The sequence below is a fragment of the Lithobates pipiens genome, unplaced genomic scaffold (genome assembly GCF_037356315.1).
Source record: "Lithobates pipiens isolate NorthernLeopardFrog02 unplaced genomic scaffold, aLitPip1_a1.2 Scaffold_16, whole genome shotgun sequence".
Lineage (NCBI taxonomy): Eukaryota > Metazoa > Chordata > Amphibia > Anura > Ranidae > Lithobates > Lithobates pipiens.
The window spans coordinates 233785734-233806770 of record NW_027507748.1 but is presented as its reverse complement, the minus strand read 5'-3'; the positions used below and the strand labels follow the sequence as shown (position 1 = coordinate 233806770).

The window sequence follows — 21037 nt, the reverse complement described above, 5'->3', positions numbered from 1 at the left end:
CTTATAAAAAGCTTAAAAAACTAAAAAATAACACAAGCAGCTACTTATAGAGTTAAAAAAAGCCAAAACAAGAATAAGTTGCATTTCTAAAATATTACACTTTAGAACAATTTCACCATTTGAAAGCTATAAAGAATACTGCACAAGAAATTATGTAAAAGGAAATCAGGAATCAGGTTAACAAACACTCAAAAAATATCAGCTGTTAAAGAAAGGGATACTTACAAAAATGCAACTTGTGTGGGAATATAAAAAAGAAACATACATATTTGGCGTGATGCTGCACATGTCCCCTGTTGGTTTTAAGCCAGAGAACATAACCGCTGATCACTCTCAGTTCTTAGTCCTCTATGAGCAGGGAATGGTGATTGTCAGTCATCACTCTCTTAGCCCTTGTACACACGGTTGGGGATTCCGACGGAATGTGTCCTACAGGACCGTTTTGTCGGATATTCCGACTGTGTGTGGTCTCCATTGGACTGTTTCCGTTGGATAATACCCGACGGACCAACTTTTCCAACTTGTCGGTAAAATTTTCCGACAAAATGCTCTGATCGGACATACTCTGATCATGTGTAGCCTACTCCGACAGGCAAAGTGTCACGCATGCTCAGATCAAATTCCTTGACCAAAGCTATTGGCTACTAGCCTGAACGTAGTCCCGTCGTAACAAAATAACGTCATCACGTTATGTACAATCGGATTTTCCGACAACTTTTTCCGACCGTGTGTAATGCAACAGTTTCGGACAAAATCCGTCGGACAAAATCCAACGGATTTGGTTGTCAGAATGTCCGACTGTGTGTACAGGGGCTAAGAGTGATTTTTTCAGAAAAGGAGAAAAGGTCCACCATCTTCGGTTGTCCTGGTGAAGCCAGCTACACCATTTGATGAAATGTGTTGAACATATACAATACTACTGAACTGCTGACCTGTTCAATGTGATATCTTTGGAATGCATATTAGCAAACAAAAGAAGCCATGATGACTGCTGACCAAACAAACAACGCAGTGCAACAAATCTCTTAGGAATCCACATCTTCAGTAATAACAAGAAAGCATGTTAATAGAAATGTTGGCACTATTCTGCAGTGAATGTCTGAGCAGTGTCGAATGGACAGCTGTGGTGTAACTCAGATTGGTCTTTCGTGTTATTTAAATGGGAATTCTGCTTCTGCTTACTTTGATATCTGCTTGCATAGCTTACTTTCGCTTTTGCTCTATACAGCTAAACAGCTGTACTGCTGTTACCTATAAACTGCTGCAAAAATGTGCTATTCTATATTCACTACGTGATTGATTGGAGGACTTCCTGCATCCTTAGGAACAACTTGCAACCATTACTGGATATATATTATAAAATGCCTTATACAATCATTAGCATTGAATTTTTGCTTTACTAGAAGTTGTTCTATTTTTTTGTAGAGGCCACATTTATACATAACAACCACATGAAGAAAATATGCACATTTTTTGATCTTGATATATTGATGTTAGCCATAATATGGTTGCTATGGGAATTATATGGGACCTGTAATTCTGTCCAAACATTCTTGTATGTGTTAAAGTGTTACTAAACCCACAACAGTAAAATCTGTTTGTATATGCAACATAGCGTGCTTGTTATACTCACTGTGGAACTTAAGGGGTTAATCCTCTGCATTGTGTAAAAAGGCTGTTTTATCCTGTATGCATAGATCCTTCCCTCTTGCACTGGCTATCGGGGGAAAGCCAGCTAACACAGGCAGGGTAGCCAACCTGCACATGCTCAGTTGTGTACTTTATACTGGAGAGACTAATTACTTATTCTCAGAGCTAGCCAGGCCACATGATATTGGCATCTCACATGTGGGCGTGTATGCAGGCTGAAGTGAAAATCTCCTTCTACCTGAACTCTCAGCACTGGAGAAACTGTGCAGTTTATCACTCACTGTGGTATACAGATCAGGGGGGTTTAGTAACACTTTAAGACAACGTTGTCTTTGTAATCAGGCATATGAAGAAGGGTATACGTTTTTCTATTTTTTTAAATGCTGTTTATTGCAAATAGGGGGGTGTACACAATATAGGATAACATGCTGGAGACTCCATTGACTGTAGAAAAAACGCAGGAAGCCAAAAACAGCGGCTGTAAAAATGTTCAAAAACATCCAGTGTGCATGAGGCCTAATAGGCAAATGACTGCGTGTAGCAATAAACAGTTCAAAGCTATAACAATGGTGTTGCCTTAACATTCAGCGAGAACTAGATTCAGTCAACTTGTCTGCCAGACCCAGATAAAAAATGGACAGGTACAATATTGTTCAAAATGCCATTAATCAGTGGTAGTTTGTATGTATGAGTGGAGTTACACCAAGCATCTCGAATCTTGTGATGTTTACACATACAACCTCTGTTTTCATAAATTATTTTCTCATAGGGGATGATTTGAATAACTGAGTCAACCCACTGAGGGACAGTGGGAGAAGATAGCTGCAACCATTTAAGCGCAATCATCTTTTGGGCTCCGCTGTGATCTACGCCATGTCTGGCCCCTCCTCTGTCCCCCCCCCATTGTCTTCTTGGAAACACACAGGTCCCTGAAGACAGCAGGGACCAATGAGGATGTGCAGCAAAGTAGGGAACCAGGCTGTAAAGCTGCAAGGCATCACTTCCTGATTCCCTTACCGAAGATGGCGGCGCCTCCACTCGAGAGCCAAGGAACAGATTGGCTTTGGGTAAGGACATCGTGGTTAGTGTCCATATTTTAAAAGTCAGCAGCTGCAGTATTTGTAGCTACTGACTTAAAAAAAAAATAATAATAATTTGGTGGAATTCCACTATAAGGACTGCCACTTGGACCATCAAAGGTGATCTGCCCAGCTTGATGTGCAATAAATGTGGTATGTGTCCTGTCCTTTGCTATACAACTCTGATATTAATCCTTTTGGGCCCTGTGAGCATAGCGTTTTTATATTTAATAATGAATTTTAATATATCTTTCGTATTAATCAATAAATGTATTTTTTCTTATTGAATGTTTAAGTATATGCTACGTGGTCTTCTTATGAGTGGCTACTTTAGGGTGTTGGTGTCTATGCCATAACCTGTTTTTTGTTTTGTTAATTGTGAGGTATTTAAGAACTACCAAGGCCACACTACATGTTAGTAAGTTGGCAGACGTATGCATTAGTCTCTGGATAATTCTTTTTTATAGTCCATCACTCTCAGAAAGCTGAGTGCAGTAGAGTTATATTGGAGGCTCTCAGTGGGCACATCCTCTAAAGTCCAATCACCTGAAGGTACACACCCAGGGCCGTTTTTAAGAATCACTGGGCCCCATACAGCCTACCGGATGACCCCCCTCCCCCTGTACGCAAATATCAAAACAATATTTTCACAAAATACATGAAAATCATCAATAGTGGACACAAACATTCTGTCTTACCCCCAAAAAAATCACCCGCCAAGCACACATCAACATTTCTATCCTAGAACAAATCTTCTCCCCAAAATCCCCCCTCCCAAGACAAATATTTGCCCCTCCAATCCCATACCCCAGGTAAAATCCCCCAAATCCCCCCTTCTAGCACAAATCTCCCTCAACCCAAAGAAATCAATTGCCTAGTACACATCCTTAATCTTCTCAAACTTTCTATCCTAGCACAAATCTTCTCCCCCCCAAATCCCCCCTCCACCAGCACAAATCCCCCTTAATCCCTCCTATTAGCCCCGAATTCCCCCACACACTTTTGGCACAAAATCTCCTCTTTTTATTACCTAGGACAAATACCCACAAATCCCTCCTCCTAGCACAACCCCCTCTAAATTACCCTTCCCAGCACACATTCTTCCACCCCCCCTCCTAGAAAAACATCCCCTCATCTGGTTCAACACTCCCCCCAAACCCTCCTCCTAGCACATATCCCTCCTCCCCAAATTCCCATTACTTTCCCTACACAAACAGGCTCCCACCCCCCTCCCCCGCAACTTACAGGGGGAAGCCACTACAAAGCCAGCAGGAGGTGTGCAGTTTTATGCTCTCCCCTCCTGTCAGAAGAGCGTTCCTCTAGACTCATGAGCTCATTTGCACCGCATCTCACCAAAGGGCATCGCAACCGCATCACATTGTCTTTTGTACCATGCAAACTGGTGTGGGTAAACCCCGCTGCATTTGTGATCCTTTTTGGGGTGTTTGGGATCTTACTGTATATGGCATTGCACTGTACACATCCCATCCCCCCATCTCCTCCAAAAGTTGCTCTTCTCTTGAGCAGCAGGAAATGTGGATAGGGGGCGCTGTGTGTATGCAGTGCAATGTGATCTACAGTAAGAGCGATCTGGTCTCATGTGCTGTATACTGAGTTTAGAGGAACTACCCCTCTCTCTGCTCCAGCTTCCCATCTCCTCTTCCCAGCTGTGAGTATGGGCGGGGAAGGAGCTCAGCGCCGGCAAGCTCATCATCCAAGGAAGGGACGGCCTGGGCCCCTCGTGTCTCTCAACCAGCAAACCGGCTTTCAGTTGCTGGGTGAGAGACAAGGATGGCATTGTTCTGTCATCAGTTCTTTTCTGCTCCACTGAACCTCCTGCTGTCCGGGTCCCCCTACAGGAAGAACAGTGATCCCCCTCTATCAGGGGCCCTGTACACACCTATAACCCATGATGTACGAATGCTCTGCTGTGCCCTGTACTGTATGATTAGGATATAAAGGTTTTTACAATCAGCTTAACAAGGAGTTATCAGTAAGCTGTAGAATGCTTTACGAGATACGGCCATAGAAACAAACTCATTCAATTAATAAATTAAAAAAAGGCTGGATTACAATGCCCTGGTTGTAATTATGAACACTAGACTCACACATATGAGGTGCGGGAAACGCATCGCTCTCTGCATGCTTCTTGCAGTGCATCGCAATTGCAATTCGCTGCAGGTGTCAATACAAAGTTAACAACACCGCAAAAGGATTGCAAATGCAGTGGGGTTTACCCACACCAGATTGCATGGTACAAAAGACCATGTGATGCGGTTTGCTTTGCGGCTCCAAATAAGGTGCCTGCACTTCTTTGGTGAGATGCGGGTTATAGTGTAAACCGGGGCTAAAGGCTAAAACTTTTAGAGAGGTAGTTGATTCAACTGGTCTTGGTGGGGAACTTGGAATTAATTGAACAGAGGTTTTTTTTTTTTTTTTTTAATGCAGTAAGTCTTAGAACAGCATGTTGAATGAGCAACTTGCATTACCAGAATGCTAAGTGTTTTTAAATCACCCTAAAATCTTTCACCCTAACTGGGTGTAAGGCAAGCACACATATAACCCCAGTTCATACCTGGACAAAAAACAGATTAATGCACTAATAGTTTTCAGGAGCACTATATGAATATTTTCATGATGCTTGAAAATCAATCTCTGCATCTATTCAGAATGCACGTTTACTTATTTGTATTAAAGCATCTGTTATTGCCCTGTATTCTCTTACCGGAAGGCTGTGCTCAGAAACTGGAAGGCTGTTGGGGTTCACAGTGACCTTAACACACTGTTCTATTTTAGATGCAAACCGGGAAGGTTCCACTGCACGTTCACATTTATCCTTCCGAGAACACCTATGAGAAAAAGAATACATATTATACTGATTTATGAATACATTTTGTTGACAAAAACTAATTCCAATCCATTTAAATAGGATTTTTTTTATTATTTAGCAAGGAGCATATATCCATGCAATAGCAAGAAAATTATCCATTACAGAGAGGAATTATGAGCAAAGAGCACTATGTTCTTAAAGTGGTTCTACACGCAAAATAACTTTTAACTTGATGCATTTTCTCTATTAAGGTAAAAAAGCTTCCAATATCTGTCTCCCCCCCTCCCCTATCCCTAAATACTTACCTGAGTCCTCTCAAGCTCCAGCACTGCCCTAGGAAACCACTCCTTATTACAGGAGATTCTGAGAGCAGCAGTCATATCATGTGAAGAAAGAAAGAATGAGAGGCATGACCAAGCCACGCTGTGTGTGTCTATGGATGGACACAGCCCAACTCAAGAGCATGCCTACTTGGTTGCTCCCATAGCACAAGGCTTGCTATAGAGGTACCCAGAAGAAGAAGGAGCAGGCAGCACCAGTGGTGGAATCCAGAAGATAATAGGCATTTGGTAATGCTGAAAGATTTTTTTTCTTTCTTTTTATTTGAATCCCCCACATCTAAAAGTAAGCAAGTTGAAAGAGAAAGTTCTGAATAAGTTCTGGAAGCATTCAGTGGATGATGGGCAGCTCTCCGACATGCCCTTATTCTGGGGCAAAAAACTGCCTAGCTACAGGTATTCTAACATAACAAAATATAAACATAAATCAAAATGCTACCATGGGTGTCAAACAGTACCTTGCTGGCCAGTTTCCTGTGATTTTGTAATTTTGTTATTGTTAGAAAAAGCATTAAGATGGACATATTTCCCAACTTTTCTGATACATAGTAGATAATATATAACCCTGCTGCACTGACTATGCATACCATGTAATTTCCAGCTGGAGCTATTGAACCATGAAATTTATTTGGCTTTAGAACTAGGGAAAAGCCAACATATTCACAATAACAAGAAACAAAAACATGCATATTATAAAAATTTTTAGTCAATCAAAAAAAATGTTTCCTTTAAACATATGCCCACCTAACACCCCCCCCCACACACACACACACACACACTTCCCAAAATCCTGCATCAATATAATCTGCATTATTAATCATCAATGCCAGTACATTAACAAGCAGATGGCATAGGCAGGAGGGATCATTCAACTTCACTGTGGAGCACAAGCCCTGCACATTCCTTATGGTGTCAATAAATCTAGTGTATAGCCTCACCCTCTGTTTGGATCTGCTTAAACCCAGCTTATCCATGAAACCCTGTGCTTTGTGGTTGTGTCCCATCTTATTTCTGCTTGATACTATAAACAATTGCACGTCTATATGACAGGTCGACAAGCTCGGCTTGTTGCATTGTTTTTTTTTTTCTTTTATTTAGTGATTAAGTATGGCAGCTGCAAGTTGTATAAATTGCAAGATGTGATTGCATGTATTCAGTTTGTGCTTTATGCTTGGAAGAAGGATGGTCTGTCATCTCAAATGTCACAAGACGAAAGAATGACATTTTTTAAAGCTTTGGTGCCAGCACTGCACTATATTAGAGCCTCAGCACTGTTATTACCTCAGCACCGTCAGGGAAGAACAATAGGTTAATGGCAAAAAATCTCTAACAAGAATGTGAGGGGGTTCTACATTTATTTTTGGAGTCATATAAAACAGAAAATACTAAATGAAAGTCATCTATTGTTATGGCCCCAAAAAAGATACCTCATGTCGTGTACCACAGTCATGCGTGAAAAATGATGGCATCACCATAACATATTTAGAAAAAAAAATAACAGCCATGTATGAAAAACAATTGCACTACCATTTCCCATTTAGAGAAAAACATTGCCAATATATTATGAATAGTAGTAAAAAAAATGCTGCTGCCTTTATTTTTTTCCACTCATTTAATAAATAATTATTCCTAACAGTGAACCTGAATACAATGCTGTATTTTATTGCACTAATGTAGTTAATACATGGAAGATCCAGCAAGCAGTCACCCTAGATGACAGACAATGTCAGTTTGATGCACATGCCTATAGTATAAAGTCATTTAAGCTGTGCAAATAGCTCCTTTTAATCAAAGCTGGTGATAGTAAATAATGCCAGCATGTGAAAGGGCACTATAGGCAATAGAAATGACTGCAATAGGTTTATTTCTGTGCTGAAAGATAGTTTAGTTCAAATTCTGGGCACCTAATGTTCTCTTGAAAGTCTCTGTAATATTGTGGTTTTTATTGTGGGTATAAATGCTAAGTGAAGGTTGTTACTCTAGCTCGATAAAAGCATTTTTCAGGTTTTATCACCTTTCTTTCTTATTTATAGTTTTTAAAAAACTGTCTTATTACTAAGCGGCTTGATACCCTACCTAATACAATTGACAACTAAAAAGATTCAGGAGCAAGGATATTTTTATATGCTGTGCGGCATTATATAATTTAAGATAATTCAGGACTAGAACCTAAAGCGTTATTAAACTCAAAATTGAAAATGTAATATATTGCAGCTTACCAATCAATAGATCTGGTGGCTGCATTTGTTTTCCTTTTTTACACTTTTTGCCCCTCTGTTTTCACCTGGTGATCTGGCCAATAACATACCTGCTCCCAATCTGGATAAAGGTGCACAGGGGCACCTTTGGATAGCAGCATTATTAATGTGGGGGGAAGAAAGTATTAGATCACTTGCAGATTTAAATACACGAAAAAATTGAAGCTAAACTTTAGCCCACGCTTTATAACCAGTTGCAGCAAACAATTTATTTCCTTTTGGTATAAAGTTTTACATAAGTAAATAAAAGCTGATCATTGTAAGCACTCCTACCAGTGTTAAATGGTTTGTCTCGTTCCTGTAACTGCTAAATTTGCAAGAAGCTTGTTCTTCTGAAAAACAACTAACTTACTGGCCAGATCACCAGCTGAAAATAAAGGAAAGAGAGCCTACAAAAGGAATTTTTCTGCCCGATGCTCTGTGTGCTGGGCTTCCCTGCAAGCATCGGAGCCCGGTGGCAAATTCAAAAAGTACAAAAAAGTAACACATACAGTATACTTAAATCATTTCAGCTACCTTTTGTCCCTAGTGTTTTGCCCAGTGCCCTGCCTGCACTTTTATATAATATATACTGTTCTTTCTGCCTGGAAACTTGAGATTGTCTATAGCAACCAAAAAGTGTCCCTTTATGCCAAAGTGGTTTTAGACCAACTAGAAAACAGCGATAGTAAATTTGAACAATTCATTTTATTATTATTTTTTATAATTATTTATAGTTACTGTATTTATCGGCGTATAATGTGTATTTTTCCCCCAGAAAACAGAGGGTAAACAGTGTCTGCGTGTTATACACCGATTGGGCGGTCCTCCCCAGGAGCCACCCACTTGGGGGGGTGTCAGGCCGGCCGACCCGCCTCACCTGGCCCTGGGACAGTGCTGTCTGCATAGTCTAAAGTTGAGAAAAAAAATCACTTGCCAGCCCCTTTTCATACACTGCTCCTCCTGTGTCAGTGTTATTGTAAAACAAAGCTTCTAAATATCACAATAGCTTATTTTTTTCTGGCTGCTCTCCTCCTCCCACTCTTCTGCCTCCGAGTGAAGCTTTAGATTGGAGGAGGAGAGCAGTCACATGACCATCTATGTGATTTTTTTCTTAACTGTAGAGTATGCTGGCAGTGTTGTCCCAGGAGACTGGAGATCTCCTGGAAGTGCAGGAGGGGGCTGCATACGGGATGGGGGGCTGTATACTGCACAGAGGGAGGGGGGCTGTATACTGGATGTGGGGGTATGTACTCTGCAGGGGGAGGTGGGGTGTGTACTGGATGGGGGCGGGCTGTGTACTGGGGAGGGGGCTGTGAAAACATTTATTTTATTTTATTTATTATTTATTTATTTATTTATTTTTAAACTTCCCTCTTAAATTGGGGTGCATGTAAATATGGGTATTTATTATATTATAATTTACGATTTTGTGTTTCAAACTTTATCATACCCAGTATGTCTACTAAACTCTTGTCTGGACAGATTTAAGTGTGTTATTCCTAAGAATTACAGGCCTACAATATAAAACGGCAAATTTCTATACAAAACAATGTACCGCTTTGAGATTCAAAAATCTGACATAATAATACCGCCAGGGAGGCTACTGTTTCCTGGTTAGGTATATTTTTAAATACATTTATAGATGATCCCCAAACATATATAAAAACACAATTTAATTCAGTTCTGTTGTGTTAGGGTGTTTACTTTCATTTAACATATATGTCTTATTCTGTCTTAAAGCGGAGGTCCACCCTAAAATGGACCTCCGCTCATCTGATCCCTCCCCCCCTCCGGCGCCACAATCGGCACCTTTCAGGGGGGAGGGGGGTGCAGTTACCTGGATAATCCAGGTAACTGCACCCACTTCCGGGCTAGCTGCCTGCGGAACGAGCGTAGGTTACGCCCCCGTTCCGCAAGCGCCCGCCCCCTTCAGGAAGTGCCCCGCTGCCTGCTGGGAAACACACAGCTCCCAGAGGCAGCGGGGACCGTCCGGATTGCGCCGCGCGGCTCGCGCATGCGCAGTAGGGAACCGGGAAATGAAGCCGAAAGGCTCCATTTCCTGATTCCCATACCCAAGATGGCGGCGGGACCCGGCCGCCGAGCGAGCGATCGGCTTCGGGTGCCGACATCGCGGGCGCGCTGGACAGGTAAGTGTCACTATTTAAAAGTCAGCAGCTGCAGTATTTGTAGCTGCTGGCTTTTAAAAAAAAAAAAAAAAAACGCGGAGTCCCGGTGGACTCCCGCTTTAATATTAGCCTCTTAACTTAGTGAGTGGGTCAGTACTCTGAGCCAATAAAGATTCTATTGCTTTGGACAGAGCTGTTAATCTAACACAGGGAATGTACTTACAAGAGGAGAAAGCTCAGGGATCAGTGTAATGTTATTCCTTCAGTATCCCTCACAGGTCGATGTGTGTCAAGGATTACAAAAAGGAAGATAACAGCAGTGAGACTTTGGCCCTACCATATTTTGGTGAAAGAAAGTTGCTTTTTTTTTGCATAAGCCTTGACTTACTAAGAAAGGGTTAGAAATGCAGGGAAGAATGGGTGATGGAGGCCTTAGGTTAGGTAGAACAGTAGATCTTATCACATGTATTTTAATTGCATTTAGCTGATGTTTACTTTTAAATACAGCACGTGCAAATGTATTTGTTCAATGTATAGAGAATAATGTGTTCCATAGTGAACACGTTTTATTAATAGAATGATTTGCCAAAAATGATACCCACCAAAAATATACAGTTAACAGTTAAGATTTGAAATTAGATTTACACATTTCCATTGGATATTTAACAAATGTGGGTCATGGATATTGTCTTAATACCTTCAATAAAAACAAAGCCAAGCACTAATACGATCTTCCTATGTAGGGTGACAGAACCAGCTCATGTATAAAACATTTTAACTCAGGCCTTCCTGCATTAAGTACAGACTTTAACCATACATATTTCAATTACAGTGCTCACATAGTAATTGTCTTTGAAACACTTCCAACAGTTCATGTTACACTATCTCAGACATAAAAATTTGCAAAAAATACACCCACAAATGGCATGAATGTTGGTGACCCATTACTAAAACTTGAAGGGCTGCAAATTGCTATGCCAAATATGCCCATACTAATTACATTGTAATATCATAGTCTAAACAAGTTGAAAGCAACAGATACAGTTCTATATTTGTACCATCCACACCGGGGTAGTATTATCCATAACATAAGTAGTCAACCTAAAACCTGCTTAATTTAAGAACCCATCTATCTGGCACTAAACTACCTGTGTGGTGATAGTCAGCTCATATTAAGTTGGACACAGCTTTGATGACAAGCACTTCTGGGTGAATGGACACAGATGCGGGACTCAGGAGCACGCCCGCATGGGTGTCCACCAAGGAGAGCACTTCCCCAACATGGACACTCAATGCAGGGAGGAGCCACCAGCGCCACCGTGGGACCCCAGGAGAGGAGGATTGGGGCCACTCAAAACAAGCTGCACAGTGGAGGTAAGTATGACATGTTTGTTATTTTAAATTGGAAAAAAAAAACAAGCCTTTATAACCACTTTAAAGTAATCATACTTACATGTTATTCAAAACACACCAGCCACAATGAGGATCCCCAGAACTCAAGCACTCCCCGCATGTAGTATATTGCTCACATAACTCTACGGGAACTCTGGACACCTGAAACAGAGTACAACAACAAATTCTAAATAAAAGAGATAAGGTTAATGTAATTATCTTATAAGTATTATAAATTGATTATTTACTAAAAATTTGTAGTTTTGAGAGAGAGAGACTATACGGCTGCCTGATCACTTTTACAGGGGTTGAAATAAAGGTCCCCCTCCACGACCTTTCCTAGGCTCTCTTGTTCCACTGGGGAGTCTGGGACTGATGTGGGTGATTGGGCCAGCTTACCATAAATGAGAAGGAGGAACATCTGTTCCTGATAATCTCTATGCTATATGAAACTGGAAGTGATGAGGATGCTTTTGAGGGCAGAGGAGAGATCTGGGGTCTAATGTTGTGTGTGAATAGGGGAAAAACATTAGGCTTCAGATATTGTCTCTGGTGAGCCAAGGTGGACAACATAAAATGCTCTAACTTTTCCAATGCTGACTTGGCCCTCTGTTGGGACAAAATTTTATGTTACTAGACAATTTACAGATCAAATGTTATTCATTCATAAAAAATTAAGTTGTCTGGGAAAATACCACATTATGGCTACTACTGTACGTGGAGATGATGATCATAGCAAATAGATATTTATTTTTTATGATCATCAGCCCCATCTAGTGTCCCAATGTAGTATTCATGATTCTCTCTAATCTGTATGAATTAATGACATTCACCCTAGAGAGTCTAGTAACACTATTTTTGCCCCAACAATTAGGTCAGCATTGGAAAAGTTTGGAGAGTTTCTTGCGGTCCATATTGGCTCATCTGGGACTGCAACATCCCAACTCTAGTGTTTTGGAGTTGGGGCTTGTTTACACTTGCTGTCATCATTGCCTCCTCTCTGAAAAGTGATCAACATAGTTTCATAGTTAGTAAGGTTGAATAAAGACACCAGTCCATCCAGTTCAACCTGAGTGAGTGTCTACAATTGTCCCTATCCCTATACATTGCACACTCATATTGGTCCCTACCCTCAAGGAGCCCACAATCCAAGGTCCCCATTCATATACTAGGGCCAATTTTGGACAGAAGCCAATTAAACTGCCTGCATGTCTTTAGAATGTGGGAGGAAACTGGAGTACCCAGAGGAAACCCACGCAGGCACAGGGAGAACATGCAAACTACAGGCAGGTAGTGTTGTGGTTGGGATTTGAACCAGTGACCCTTCTTACTGCACAGTGAGAGTGGTGAGGTGAGAGTGCTAACCACTACACCACTGTGAATTGCTTTGCAGAGGCATTTATACTGGCAGCTCAGATGTGATATGTCACCTTCTGGACACCAGTTTTAACCACTGAAAGCACAACCATGTGTGTTACACTTGGTTGCAGGGCCTTTGTGGCATTGCCCAATCTACATGAATGGGTTGTACTTGAGTTTAGTATTGGCTGCCAAACACAATCTGTGGTATAATTTTTGCTGTGTCACAACCACAGCAGTGGTGGTGTGTGCTAATATCAATGGTGGGCATGTTAGCTTGCAGCCAGGTGGTGTACATGGTAAAACTGCAGCGCAACCACTTACCCGTATAAAAAAACCCTTACCTTTATTCCTCTATACTCCTTCCATAACTAAAGCTTACTCTATTTATATTTGTCTTTCCTGGAAGCTTCCTCTCCCTCTCATTAACACGCTAATGACAACTGTAAATTAAACCTGTTTATTACATACATTAGACCAAACAATGTCATTACTGAGTCTCTGTGCTTCTTTGTAAATGCGGGCAGATCATGGCAGGTTGGAGGGTTCATCAAAGTGCTGTACATAGCTTCCTGAAAACATCACAGGACCCTTCCTGAGTACTGCTCTCAGGAGTCCTCAGCCCTCATTCAAGCAGTGGGCTGGCTCTTGGGATAAGGTATGCAATTGTCAATATGCCTTAATAAGTAGATGTCAGTCTGGAGGACCGATAGCTCCTAGGCAGGCTAGATTTGCATGCAGACTGCCCTAGACAAAACCCATATGTGATGGTGAGGCCCCATGTTTGAAAGAACTGAAATAAAATAATTGGGTGTGTTAAGAACAGTCATGCTGAGAAGAAAAGCACAAGATGATGCTGACCGGTCTCTAGCCTTCTCTTCTATACAACTAAACAAGCCTTAAGAAGTCTGGAGTTAAGATTTAATTCACCAGAATTCAATTCAAACATTCAAAGATAAGTATCCCATCTTCTTTCTGCACAAGATACTGAAGAACTGAGAGCATTAGGGTAGAATTTGGGCAAGGCTTCCCCTTAAGTAGAGTTGGTTATAAAATTCCTCTGGCATGAGACACATAACTACAAATGCAAAGGTAGAGTATATTCACTGTACAGTACATAGTTATCACCTAGCATAACACCTGCAATAGTTCAAAATATATCTATATATATATATATATATATATATAGATATATTTGCTTTGTAGATGCCATTTTGGAATATTGTTTTCCTAAACAACAATGTACAATATCATTTTACTTTTCTGGGGCACAGGAGAATCAATAAAATTTGGACAAGATCATGAAGAAATGAAATTAAAATGGTAATTTGTTAGCTCAAAGGCGTGATTCGACCAGTGAACAGCTGATTCAGATCAGCCCCTTTGCTGTAAGGTAAGGCTTACAGGAAATCAACAGAAGATGATAGGTTTGAGCCCCTTCTGACCTCTGGTCTAGACGCATGCCACTAACCACTAGATTTTCATTCGTAAGCTCCAGGCTTGGCTAGTGACTAGGCACTGAAAAATCCTCTCTTTTTTAATGACATTGGGGAGAGCAGAGCAGCTCTTGCCGCAGTAATTCAGTGTAATTAAACCTATCTATCACTCCAGCAGCTGGAACACGATTCCTGATGAACTTTGCAATGGGATTTCGCAGTCACAGACTCGAAGCCTCAAATTCTCTAAGGGACATGGGGTAAAAAAACTCTCTTAAAATCACATTTTAATGTAGCCTCTGATGACACTTCCAAACCATTTTTCTTGTCTTCCTTTTAATATGGTTTCTAAATGTGATCACACACACTGAAATTCATGTACAGACTACAAACATAAAAGACAGCTTCATTTATAACTATACACATCAACTCATCATCCATGTATACACTTGAATAACCAATAAAATAGCTGCAGCACCCAATGCACACATTTCATTAAAATGATTTATAATTTGCATTAATATAAAATCGAAATGCATGTACAGGCAAGCATTAATGTGTGGATTGAAGAGAAAGAACTTTTTTTTATGTATAAAGTATACTGTGTTCAAAAATATAGAAATGCAATCACGTAAGCAAAAACTTTCAGTAGTCTTGCAATTCTCAAGTAATTTTAGGTGGAAAAAGCTTTATTCAAATCTGTTATCTAACAAAGATGCATGTTTTACAACTATTTATTTTGATGTTTCAAATTCACAACTGTAACATATGCAAAGTATTCATTTTTGGGGTACAATCTCAAGTTCCCTCCCTATTCAGATAATAAAGAGGCTTGTCCATACACCAAAAGGCTATGCCACCAGTGTTGCTCACCTACCAGACTGAAATTTACTGACATGACACACAAACTTTACCGGCACAGCCACGTTTTTACTGGCATTTCCAAAAGTTACAAAATTATGGTTTTAAGTATTTAGGCTACAAACAAACAAATATATTATGCCAGTATTATGATAACGTACACCATGCAATTAAGGGAACAAAAAATCATATTTCTGATTTTATTTTCAATATATATAGTAACCAAGTAGCTCGGGGACAGAACTCAGGAGGGCAAGACATTAGAATAGGTGCACACAAATGAAATTGACTCTCACAATGACAATGACAGCAGCAAGCAGCAGCACAGATGACAACACCTCACCAACACGACATGCCTCCTCTTGAGTCACAGTGACAATCTCTTCAATCCAAACCACACTGACAGTCCTGCTCCTGGCTTGCTTTGCTCCCGACCCGCAAACGAGGCTCTGGCCACTTTGCTCGGCTCTCTTGCCCGATGACACACTCAAGCACCGCCTCCACCAGACCTGCCCCCTGCTGGCGCCACCCAAACACACTGTAGCAGGCACGCGAATGATCTTGGCCAGCATCAAGCGTCATAGCCATATATTTTACTGGCAATCTTTTCCTGTCACTGGCATTTACTGGCAGGAGAAAAGTGCCCATTTTTTGCTAGTTGCCAGTAAAAATACTGACGGATGGCAACACTGTATGCCACTAGAGCCTCCTTATTGTCAACTGAGCCCATTCTGCAACACATCCATCTAGTGAACAGCTGTATTGTGTATAGACAATAAAAGCATTGAAGTGGGCATATACAACAGCATGTCTATGCCAATGTGACATTTGTATGAATTAATCTTTCATTCGTGTCTTTTAATGCCTAGGAGAACATCTATCAGCTTTACAATTAAGAGCAGCTCATACACCAAAGAAAAAAAATACAAAAGCTCTAGCATGACCCCTCTTGGCCATAAGCAACAACAGATGGTTTGTAGGAGGAATATGGAGGGAATGCTTTCTTACTACTAAAAAAATGGCTTTGAAACAAACGTCTTTACTGAAAATCTCTTTAAAACAGCAATAGCAGTGATAACAGTGTATCATTTTAACACAATCAGTCCATTAACAATCTTCCATTAGTAAAGCCTCAATAAACCAATGAATGCATCTATTGATTACAGGTACTTATATAGTGCCCTCAATTTACAGAGTGCTTTACAGATTATACTGTATTTTGTACATTCACATCAGTCCCTGCCCTCAAGGAGCTTACAAGCTAAGGTCCCTATCTCATATTCATACATACACAAACCAGGGTCAATGTAGATAGGATTAAACTAACCTACCAGCATGTTTTGGGGTGTGGGGGGAAACCAGAGTACCCAGAGGAAACTCACGCAGGCACAGGGACATCATGCAGGTAGTGCTGAGGTTGGAATTCAAACCATTGACCCTATTGCTGCCAGGAGGAAGTACTAACCATTTAGCCACTGTGCTGCTCGGGTTGTTGGGGGTTTTAGTTTATTAATGCTGCAGAGGTAAATCTCCGGATTGAAGGTGAACATTGGAACAAAAGCTGGTTTTGTTATTTTACCTTTCATTGGGCTGTTCATTTTTATCTTGATATTTGTGGTTGGAATTCTATTTTAAAGAATAAAGAGCCATTTACATTTATGCACATGGTATACAGTAATCTCCATCATTTGCATAGGCCTCAAAAATCCAACTGCCTCAGCTTTGTTGTTTTGTCTGTGTATGCACAATATCGTGCCATTGAAATGAATGGTAATGTAAGATAATGCAATTTGTAGTCTGTGCTTTGTTATACTGCACAATACAAAAGTATCAAGGTTACCGAAACCAAAATATGCACAACAAATATACTATGCCAGTATTATGATAATGTATTACATTTGTTTAATCCACCTGTAATAGTTTTAGTAAATAAAATACATATAAAAGAATAGTATTGAATATATCACATGTGCAACACTTTTTTGTGAAAATGATTCTTACTGCTCATGTACACTGCATTCTACGGAAATTATTATGTACAGCTAACTGACAATGCTTTCATTTTTTTTTTTTTATCCTGTATTTTCTTTCAATTTTATTTTTGCATTGCTTCTTTCATAGTATTATGGTTTTCATTGAATAATAGGGTGTGTGGAGGGGAGTCCTAACTGAATTTCTTCATAGAAACCCCTTGACGAGTTGACCACAACTGTCTATTATGTAATGATTAGCCTATTTGCCTGTTCTTGCAGCTAGACCAGCCAATCTTTTTAGCAAATTAATCATAGCATAATTGTAACTTTGTGTTCAGCTCAGCCATTTATCCCAAATATAGCACTTGGAATAATTTGGGAGTTTAGGCTGAAGTAATTAGGCATTCTGCAAACACCTACACAGTTGTAGAATGCTTATTAAGCCAGAGTCTTAAACACAGGCTCACTGGGGACTCATTAATAACATACACAAGGATTTTAGTGCCACTGTCATTTATCCTGTATAAATCCTACCTAAGGGACTCCACCTGTGCTTATTTTATGCCTGAGGATAGTTAGTGCCTGCAGGATTTGGCCCCTCATCTAATTTCTGGGTCTAGTAAAATTCTGGCTGCTTAACGCTTTCACAGTCACGGACCCTGAAATGCTCTGAGAGACCATGGATTTAATCTGAAACATTTCTAACAGTTGAGCACTTAGGTTTATATGTTTTTAATCTAAGAACTAGTTTCAGTTTTCTGTTCATTTTTTTTTGTAATATAGGTTAGTTGCAAAAATCCTTATAACTTTTCATGAAAAAAAATCCCCCGAACACAGCACAGGTTTTGTAATGCCACGTACACACGACCGGACTTTCCGGCAGACTAGGCCCGATGGTCTTCCTGACAGACTTTCTGCGGAGTTTCCAAACTAACGGACTTGGCCACACACGAAAGGACTAAGTCTGTTTGTAAGTCCATTTGCTTTGAACGAGATAAAGTAAACGGGACTAAACAAGGAAGTTCAATAGCCAGTAGACAATAGCTTCCCTTGCGTCGTATTTGGTCCGTCGAACCAGCACACAGACGAACAGGTTTCCTGATTTTGGTCCATCGGAACTGAGCCCGTCGGATAGATTTGAAACATGTTCTATTTCTAGGTTCGTCTGATTTTTTTTCCGAAAAACGATCGGACTAGCCTGCACACAATCGGATTGTCCGACGGACCTAGTCTGACGGAAAGTCCGGTTGTGTGTACGGGTCATAAAATTAGCTTTGAACCACATTAAAATACTAACCCCCCCATATACCCCCTGAGAATTGTCATCATATAGTACATATTTTTATGTTTAACTCTTTGAGTAAAAATACAGCGCTGAATCAGCTGAAGTTCCTTTTTTTTTATTAACTCATTAAATAAGCATACAATTATGTTGAAATATTGTCACACTCTGGTGGTTGCTCATCTTGCATACACTATATCCAATTTCCCAATGCCAATGTGAAGCAACTTCATAACAGAATGCTGCATTTCAGAATAGAATACAGATAATTGTTTTTTCAAGGTTGGCATAATATTGTACTCAAAGACTGGCCCCTTGCCATTAGTGTTGAATGACAAATGCAGGCACACAGCCATACATGCAGATGAAGAATTTGGCTGATGTGGTAGCTCACGCCTTGGGCCAAGTAGCTGGTTTATTGGCTGATAAACCTTTACTGTTGGCAATAATGAACCATACATGAACAAGCAGCCATCATCTGTTGACCAGGAAAGAACATACTAGAAAATACTCCAAACAATCTCAGTCACTACAAAACAACAACTAGACCTAGACACACATTAGCAATACTGCTAATTGTTTTAACATATGCATCATAGCCTATTATCCTTCCACAGAGTTATCATGTTTTCAATCAAAACATGTTTGCTTGCCATTAAGGGGGTCTTTACTAAATGTAAAAACGCACATACATACTTACAAGTTTCAACAGAAGACAACCAAAGAGAACTTTTTATGAACAGGGTATCATGCAGTTTGATTATAGCAAAGCAAAAAAATCTTTCATTGCATATAGAGAGTCAAGTTCCTTTTAGGTCCCTGCTACCTAACTTGCAGCCTAAGGGCCACATGAAACTCTGACACTTGTTGTAAAGACCTTGGACCCAAACAGTTTTTAGTGGGAGTAGCATTCCTTTGTAAAGGAGTAGCAGCAGTTATCTCTACTGACCTCATGAAAAAGGTCCCCTGTTACTGCAGGTAATGTGTGGCCATTTTGTAATGCCTGGGGCAACAGTTGAGGCCCCTACACCTCATTATTTGACAGCCACTGTTCTCTTCTGAACTGCAGAAGTACACACACAGGGAAAAATCCAAACCTCACTACAGATTTCCTTAAAGATCAGGGGGTTCATAAAAGGAAAATATCCACAGAAAGTGTTGCAAACTTAAAAGATTATACTACATGCACATTTTAAGAAACAAATTAATTTATTTCAGAATAATGCAGACATACTGCAACAGAACATGCTTCTCATTTATTAGTCTGGGAAATCAGGTCTTATTTTTAGTATTGTTAGCCAAACTGTTACAAAGAATATCTAAAATGATATGATGAGCAAGAATAATCTTCATAAAAAAAAAAAAAACAGGTTATCAATCAGTTGCTTCTCAGTGTAGTGCTTGATTTGATAAGCACTCCTTTAACATTACATTTAAGATCCAATTAGCATATTTATCCAACTGGTGATTTGGTGCTGTAATCCTGATGCTGTTTTCAGCACATAGTAAGTCCCAGATTGAAATAATCATGCAGGACTACTTTTCAGAGACTTCACTAGCTGCATACCTGTTTTGGTCAGTAAATTTTTAGGTAGCAAGGTGGGCACCAGTCCTCAAGAAGGATGTGCTGGAACTGGAGAGAGTCCAGAAAAGGGCAAACAAAACTAATAAAGAGACTGGAGGACCTAAGTTATGAGGATAGGTTAAGAGCACTGAACTTGTTTGTCTGGAGAGAAGACACTTGAGAGGGGATATGATTTCAATGTACAAATACCGTACTGGTAACCCCACAATAGGGATACGACTTTTCAGCAAAAGGGAATTTAATAAGACACGTGGTCATTCACTAAAACTAGCAGAAAAAAAAAAAAACTGTTTAACCTTAAACTGCGTAGAAGGTTCTTTACTGTAAGATCAGTTAGGATGTGGAATTCTCTTCCACAGGCAGTGGTTTCAGCGGGGAGCATTGATAATTAAAAAAAAGGATTAGATATCTGATGGACTTGATGGACTTTTTTGTGTAACCTAGATGGCAGCTCCCAAGCCTGTACCTTTACCCATTCAGGTTTAAGGGTAAAAGGATCTTAATGCCTAAGCACAATTTTGCTAAGATATCTGTGAGTAAACCTATAGGTTTTAGGTAGTAAATAGTAATGGATATCTCCTGATTTTAAAACATTTTTTATTTTTATATTTAGCTGTATATTTCTTGCTACTATCATAACCTACCACCAAAGTATGTTATTTGTTGTTTGTACCTGTAGTACAGCCCAGAAGTAATAGTAGTTTTTTTTGTCTTACCTAAAACACACTCCCTACCCAAAATATACTGACCTTGACCTTTGACCCAAACACTTACCTAGGTCAAACCTTAGTCTAGGTAATTTTTTCTTTATTTTTTTTCTTTTATTTTTTATTTATTTTTTCACACACGTTTTTTTCTTCTCTGCAAGGAAAGAAAAATATAAATT

At 40.0% G+C, this 21037-nt stretch overlaps 1 protein-coding gene across 2 annotated transcripts in view; it reads right to left on the bottom strand.

Annotated features, from left to right (window-relative positions):
- PLXNA2 (plexin A2) overlaps positions 1-21037 on the bottom strand; it is a 469574-nt gene that overhangs the window by 185783 nt on the left and 262754 nt on the right. For both annotated transcript variants that reach the window (XR_013274456.1, XM_077481163.1), the window contains exons 5-6: positions 11717-11817; positions 5455-5578 (exon numbers count right to left, since the gene is read on the bottom strand). Coding sequence is in view for 1 of the 2 variants with exons in the window: in XM_077481163.1 (XP_077337289.1) it covers positions 5455-5578; positions 11717-11817 (225 nt within the window). In the remaining variant the exon portion in view is untranslated. The remainder of the gene's footprint in view (positions 1-5454; positions 5579-11716; positions 11818-21037) is intronic.